Raw genomic sequence first — 7,888 nt, 5'->3', positions numbered from 1 at the left:
AATACAGCATCAGCCAGTTAGCTGCTTACCCTCAAAAAGGGGCTAGGAGTTCTGGCTCCCAAGTAAATGGAGGTGCCCAGCACACAATCATGATTTAGGTCCTAAGCTCCAGAGATGGGGAAGAAATCCAGTCACTCTGTGGGCATGTGTACACGTGCACATTTATGGTGACTTAGGCCAATTTGAATGTAAATTAGATAACTGCATCATGCAGGTATCAAATTTATACCCGATTAATTATTGTGCAGAAATGCATGTGTAGATGTGTTACTGCACAGTAGCCTGGGGGCCTCCCTGCTGGGTCTGCCCAGTAACAAGGGGGCTGGCCTGAGCCAAGGCCCAGGGCTCCTGGCTGGCCACCTCTCCTGGCTTCAACTTGGGACTAAAGTTAGTCTCAAAGATTGGCAGCTATGTGGCTGAAGGGTAGAGCTCTCCTCAGTGGCCACAGGGGCATAGGGCAGGCTGCTCTGACCTAGGACCAAATTTAGTCCCAGGTCACTGCATGTGTAGACACTAGTGTATTCCTGCTTACTGCACAGTAGTTTACTGCTCAGTAAATTTAAGCTGGAGTAAATGTACGTGTAGTCATTTTTCTGTATTTGGAAAGCTTTTTTGAAGTACTTAAATTCATACTTGCCCAGTTCTACTTCTTGTCTTCCTTTCTGAAGGTACTTTGCAGCCTTCAGATAAAAGTGAAAAAAACCCTTTTTTGTTAATTTTGTTGTTCTCATGTTTGTGCTTTCCCAGCCTCACAGGAATAAGATATTCCTGTGTACTCCATGGTGGTCCTACATTGGAAGGTTTGTTTCCATAGTATCCCTTTTGACAAATGCTTTCTGGCTTCACAATACAGGAAAATGTCCTAAATTATATTAACTGTAATTATCTTGTAACAGCTACTGCAGAATCAGACCTGTTAATGTGGAATATTGTGAAAAGTGTTTCCAGTTACATAAGTCTTGTAATATTAAAATACAGGGGCAGGAAAAAGGAAACAATAAATCAGAAGTAAAGGATGAACAGAGGATAGATGGAGGCTCTTATTTTGCTGAAATTAATGGTAGTTTTACTGCTTTGCTCCCTTTTCTTATTCTTCTGCTCATGCTCAGCATAACCCTGCTTTAAGCTACAGATGGCTTATGATCAGGAAGGTGTTTTAAATGTTCTTTTGTGTTTTATGTTAGAATTAAATTAAATTTTCTGTTCAAGACATCTTTACCATCTTATGAAAGTCAGGCTGAACTGGGCAAAAAGCTAAGTCCCTAGGTTTGAGTGACAATAGCTTCTTTGGGAACAGCAAAATATTCTGTCTAATAGTTCCTTGCAGCTCTGTTAGATCAAAGTGTAACTCCAGCAACAATGACATCCACATAAGCATCAAAGATGCTTACAGCCCTTATTCATACAAGTTTTTTTATACATGTGAAGTCTTCTATTGTCACCAACAACAATAAAGGTGTTAGTAAGAACTGCTTCTACAAGTAAAGTTTGCAAAACTGAGTTAATAACTGTGATTTACATAGTTATAAATACTTATAGTACATGTGGACCTGAAATCTGGAACCAAACACCCCTGAAATTTAGATGCATTGGCATTCTTTTTGTAAAATTTGTATCCTGAACTCCCCTATAGCAAATACAAGAACACTGTTAATGTTTAAACATTATTCTGTATAGTGAGCACACATCTTTTTGAAGATACTGCTCTGAGAAAGCCTTACAATTTTCAAATGGGTAGAAAAATATTTCTAAGCCTGACTATTGTGTACATGCCATACAAAACAACACTCTTGTGTAGTCTGGCTGGTACATCTAAGTATTTATTTGTCTATAAGGTATATTCATTTATTAATTGAACTTATGGAATTACTTCTCTTCCAAATAACACATTTTGAAAATTATATGGTTATGTGAGAATCTATAAAACCTGCTCAAAAACATAATTGTCTAAAAGAATGGAGCAAAAATGTACAGGGGAGGGGAGGGGATTAAATGTTCATTTTTTTCCATAGTGTCATTCTTCTGACTTAGCGTTCTCTAACAGAAAGATGCAGTCAGATAGCTAGTACTCATTTTTATTTTCAGTGCCTTGGATGTTTACTGAGGGATTACAACAAACTTCTACACTTTATCTACATTTTAATAGGTCAATGTGAACATGGGAAGTATATTAAGGTGGACTGCACTACTTATTAAACTTACATGAGTTCATCACAAGCCCTCAGCAGTGTGTGTGCAATAGAGGCTGGACAGGCATACATGTCTGAGGTCATGCATCCAGCCAGTTTGTAAGACGATCCTTCTGTGCTGAGCCATCAGCCATCCTTAGTATAGGGGCGCACTCATACACACATTCCTGTCAAGTCATCTTGTGAAAGGCTGCCTGCTTCCAGCTTGGCTTGAAAGTGCAACCTTAATAAAACTCACTGAGGTCTGAGAGAAAATAGCAGTTCTGCAGCAGATAGTGTAGGGGAAAGAGACTGGGATATGCATATGCAGCTGACTAAAGCAGGCTACATGCTGGACTGTAACAGAGAGGAAACAATAAATCCTGGCTACTATGCAATAAATATTCCTAATTTTAACTAAGAAAGCTCTCATAGTGAAATAAAAAAAACCAAAAACATTTTAGCCAAAGCTGTTATTTAATACTTTCCTCCAGTCCTTTTCCCAAAGATTTTTTTTTCCAATAAAATAAAAAACAAACTTAAAGAAAGAGGAGGGAAAAGTTCCTGCAAGAGTAGGAGAGGAGAGTGCTAGTGATAACATGACAATTTTCCTTTCCTTTGCTTTCCTGGTTGCTCTTCTGACTCACATAGGGTGCAGTAACCAACGTCGGGGTCCTGATTCCAGTGGGAGAAGATATAATCGGATTCAGCACGGGCAGTGCACCTATACTTTCATTCTTCCAGAACAAGATGCAAACTGTCGTGAAAGCACGACAGATCAGTACAACACAAATGCTCTTCAGAGAGATGCTCCTCACGTGGAACAGGATTTCTCTTCCCAGAAACTGCAACATCTGGAACATGTGATGGAAAATTACACTCAGTGGCTACAAAAAGTAAGTGTTTCTCTTTCATCTTTTTACTGAACTGAATCTGTGTTGCTTGTGTTGTTCATGGCTTGCAAGGGTTTCTATGAGAACTGAGATAACATGGGTTTCTCTCTTTTCTAAGTATGCATGGTGAGAAAGGTTGTAGTTAGAGTACACCCTTTTCAGGAGATTTGCTCTTGGGAACAAAAAATTCTCCACATTGCTGGAAGATGTATCTTTTAAAAGCTTGATCCCTAGAGACCACTTATGTGTTGAGAACCAAAGACTATAATGATCCTTCAGAGGCTTCTAATGATAGAACTCTTTATTAAGTGTTCTTATAATCCCTATTTATACTTCTGGGCTTTAGAGCAAATGTTGTGAAGGATACCTGCTGTTGTGACAGCAAAAGTGTTTTCAATGTGTTGTATAAAGCTGAAGGTAATACCAGCAGAATTTTATTATTCTACCAATAAACAGATTCTGTAGTCTTGCAACATTCTGCTAAATACTAGAAAGAAAAAATACAATATTGTTAAAGAAATCAAAGCAACATGACTTAAATGTATAAGCTACATTTGGCACAAAATGGTATTCTTTATACTGGCATATGTAAAATAGATGATACTGGAGATATAGTAGCTTTCTGAAGTAAGAGAATAAGAAAACATTAGTATTTTAGTAAATTTGGGCTACAATTTTCAACCTTCCAATGAACTTTTTAAATTTAAGGTATGACATGGGGCATGATACTATAAAGATATATACGTAAGTAACTTTACTCATGCAAGTAGTTCTATTGACTTCTGAAGGACTATTCATGTAAGTAAATCCAGAAGCAAAAGCCTTCCCAAGATTCAGGCTTTAGCTTCTTTAAATAAAAAATGTTAATGGCTCCACACAGCTGACAATTTCATCCTAAAACCATTTCCTCTGTTGATTGTGGATGTGAAAATATGACTGCTGTCACACTGGTACAGTGACCTGTTTCAGTCAGCATTACTCTGTCAAAGACAAAATTGTCACTTAACGACATGCTTAAGCAGACAAAACAGCACTAGAAAAAGTTTCAAACTGTGTTGTATTCCATGAATGACATGCTTGACCAGCAATACAGTTTCACATTTAGAATGAACTCGATATTCAGTAACAGTGCAAATACAATTCTAAGTTAAGCAAACTAATTTAAATGCAATTGTTGATTGCTACATCATTTCCAATTGACATCCGTCTTAGACACATTTGTTACCTTTTCTGTATTTAATCTGTATTTTTTCTTTTCAATTTTAACTGTGTGTGGTGCTAGAGATGAAAAGGGTAATCTTATATACAATAATCATGTGACTGAACAGAACACCCCCATCACAAGATATACCCAGATATGCAACTTTCTCTCTTTAGTTCAACTATATATATAATTATTTATTTGAACTATGCTTAGCGTGCTTAAATAAGACATAAAATTGGAAATGGAGGAATGTTTTTCTTCCTAGAGGGTAAAATTCTTGCCCAGTTATAGGACTATCCCTTTAGTGTTTCAAAGCAAGCACTAAGAACAGGAAAATTATTGTGTATGTTCATGCATTCATGCTTTTACTTGAGCAAATTGCCTGCTGAATCATTCTGACAGGATTGTTACTTATTCTGCTTTTGTCCACTAGGGACTGAACTAAGATCATTGTTTCATTTAAGAATAGAACAAGAAGAAAAATGAGTCTCTAGAGCTTTAAAGTGAATTAGAGATAGTCCTCACACTTTAGGGGAGATGAATGAAGAGATAGCTAATGTAACTGTTATTTTTGAAGTCTGTACTCTGCTGCAGAGATTGTTCTGCTCTAGGCAGATCCCCTCCTCCTTCCCAGAGACAGTTTACATAAAACTAGCAAATAGCAGTCAGCATGTATTACCATGTGTCAGTTTTCCCCAGAATGAAAGGACTTGGTTCTCAGTGTGAAGGGGTATGACTCACAGCAAGCAAATGAGTCTGACTTGACTGCATCATTATATACCCAAATATTTAATTTGCTTTGCTGCCATCATTACAGGACCGGAGGGGAATAACTAATCTCTTATAACTATCCAGTAACAATCTCCAATAACTGTCTTTCAAAAGAAAGATACTGTTTAATTGAAGTAAATAGATATTTCAGATTTTGAATGTCCTATTCTATTTCATGTATGGATTTCCCCCCAGAATTCATAATATTGGATGTAGGTAATAATATACTTTTTGTACATTTGTACACCTGCTATGAACAGGATAACTGAGAAATAGTACTAGTTAAAGGCTATAACACAAATCATGCACTATGCAATCATGCTATTTTAACAATAATTATAAATACTATTCAGCATTTATACTTGGACTAAAGAGGACATTCATTCATTACCCTAAAAACTAATAGATGTCATTTGTCAAAATTGTATATTGTCATGTTTACCAGAATATGTTGTTTTTAAACATATGTTCTAAGAATGACATGCCTTACAAATGCATTCTTGCTCATTTTACAAGAGATTGATAATAATGTTAATGTAAAGGGAATTCAAATGTATGTTTAATTTGATTTGTAAGTTGTTGTGGTAAAGCTTTTGGATCAGCATAGCAAAGAGAACTATTTTGATCTTTTGTTAAACTAGCAGACTTGTGAAACAATAGTAAATCTTAAGAAAGAAAAAAAGCCCAAACCTCTCCTGGGATAGGGAAGAGTAACTTTTTGCCATGCACTGCCAGTTTGATTTTGGATAAAAATTCCCTCGCTTGGGTAGCTGAGTACAGGCAATTAAATTTCAGCATTGTCCAATGTCATTTACATATCTATTGTTAGAGTTACTGTGATTGGTTGGCAAACCAAGAACAGAGCAAAATGCTCTCCATAGAAACTACCAAAAAGATGACTTGGTAAACATTTTCAGAGGTTTTCCTAGAGCTGTTTATTTTAATACTGGATATCTTTCCCCATTCTTTAAGATCTGGTTTCATTTCTGCAATATGTTCGTGTAAATAATTCAAAATAAACTGTGCATTTAAGTTTGTGACTTGCAGTAACTGACTGGCACACTTGATATTGAACTGTACAGTGTTTAATTGAAGTATATAAGTTTTATCCAAAAAAAATTCATGTATGTTTTTATCTTGGCAACCTAGTTATTGTAGTCAAATAGGATGAACTTAGGGTATCAATGAAATATGAATAGCTACACACAATTGAAAATATTGTATCCACTGAGCACTCATTTTATTTATAGTGGTAGTTAGTGTAAATAGATGAAGCTTAGCTCCTAAATGAACTATATGGTATTCACTCTATTCTCTTGCTTCCTTTAACAGCTAAGCTATATCATAGTATGTTAAACTCTATTCTTAACAACTATACATCAGAAAATTATAACCACAAAGCTTGTCATAAAACATGATCTATCATCTTTTAACTTGCTAACATCCAAGTTAGGATTTTTCCTTTATTGATTACACTGCTGACCTCTGCATCACATTCTGGGAGCTTCAGCAGTCATTGCTCACAGGGTGACGTGTTAGTGCTGTTACCAGCTATAGTGGGGGCAGTAAAGGAGGCTGCACTTGGGTCCTGGTGAATAAATGAAGGGTGGGAGTAGCTGTCCTGGGAAAAAGGACAAAGAAACAATGGTCTCAAGTTGCAGCAAGAGAACTTAGTTTAGACACTAGGACAAATTTTCTCCTTGTGAAAGTGGTTAAGCATTGGAGCAGGTACATAGAGCAACTGTAGAATCTCCATCTATGAACATTTTAAGAGCAGGTTAGATGAACACTTGCCTAGGATGGTTTAGATAGGGATGATCCTGCCTTGAGCAAAGGGTTGGGCTAGATAACTCTCCTGAGATCCTTTTCAGCCCTACTTTACTATGATCCTATTTCTATCTAAGGACATAGGTATTTGCAAATCTTTTTTCTTTCAATCTCTAGGTCACCTAGAGATTAAAAGGTTTGTTCATGTGAATAATGGCTCCTATTTCAATGGGAGTGCAATGCAGGTGAGTAATAATTACGTGCCTAAATGGTCGTAAGCTCAGACCTTAAAAGTTCTCAGCTTGGGTCCTACATCTGAAGTGACTGAATTTGTACTGAAGTGGCTGAACTGATTCATACTGGGTGTATCTACATGTGCTAGTAAGGCGACACGAAGTCAGGTGCAGTTCACACAAGAGTTACCTGCTTTCAGGCACAATGTCCGCAGGTGTGCCTGGAAACGCAGTCCTTGGCTGGCAGGATCATGGGGGTCAGCCCTGGGCTCTGGGTGGTGGTGTTGGGCAGTGGAGGGGCTGGTAGGAGCTGAGGAGCTGGTCCCTGGCTCTATGTGTAGCAGGGAGGACTAGCTGGGGCGCAAGTTGCCTCAGTGCAGGGCTAAGTGGCAGTTACCCACCATGCTAAGGCACCCTGTGCCCCAGCCAGCTGGGGAGCAGCACATGGAACAGCACATGGATTTCTGATCTCTGCATGCTGCAGAGCCTCCACAATGAGGCAGCTGTACCCCAAGCAGCCACTCTCTGACTGGCTGGCATGCAGTGTGCCTCATGACAGGGGAGCAGCCAGCCCAGGGCTGCCTGCTCCCCAGTCTCTGTGTGCCTCAGTGCAGGGCTCCACTGTGGAGCCCCGCACACTGAGGCACATGGAGCCCCCATGCTGAGGCACACTGCACCCCAGGCAGCCAGGGATCAACTGGCTGGGGCACAGTGTGCCTTGAGACAGGGGAGCAGCCAGCCCAGGGCTGCCTGCTCCTCTGTCTTCATAGTTTCATAGTTTCTAGGGTTGGAAGGGACCTGAGCAGATCATCTAGTCCGACCCCCTGCCATGGCAGCAAAGAGTACTGGAGT

General features: G+C 38.7%; 1 protein-coding gene across 1 annotated transcript in view; it reads left to right on the top strand.

Moving 5' to 3' along the window:
• Positions 1-2,437: 2,437 nt before the first annotated feature.
• ANGPT1 (angiopoietin 1) overlaps positions 2,438-7,888 on the top strand; it is a 253,626-nt gene continuing 248,175 nt past the window's right edge. The window contains exon 1 of the mRNA XM_019551851.1: positions 2,438-3,064. Within this exon, the coding sequence (XP_019407396.1) occupies positions 2,768-3,064 (297 nt within the window). The 5' untranslated portion in view covers positions 2,438-2,767. The remainder of the gene's footprint in view (positions 3,065-7,888) is intronic.

The sequence above is a fragment of the Crocodylus porosus genome, unplaced genomic scaffold (genome assembly GCF_001723895.1).
Source record: "Crocodylus porosus isolate Cpor-Errol unplaced genomic scaffold, CroPor_comp1, whole genome shotgun sequence".
Taxonomy (NCBI): Eukaryota; Metazoa; Chordata; order Crocodylia; family Crocodylidae; genus Crocodylus; species Crocodylus porosus.
Note: the sequence above shows the minus strand (reverse complement) of the source record. Positions and strands in the feature narration are given on the sequence as shown.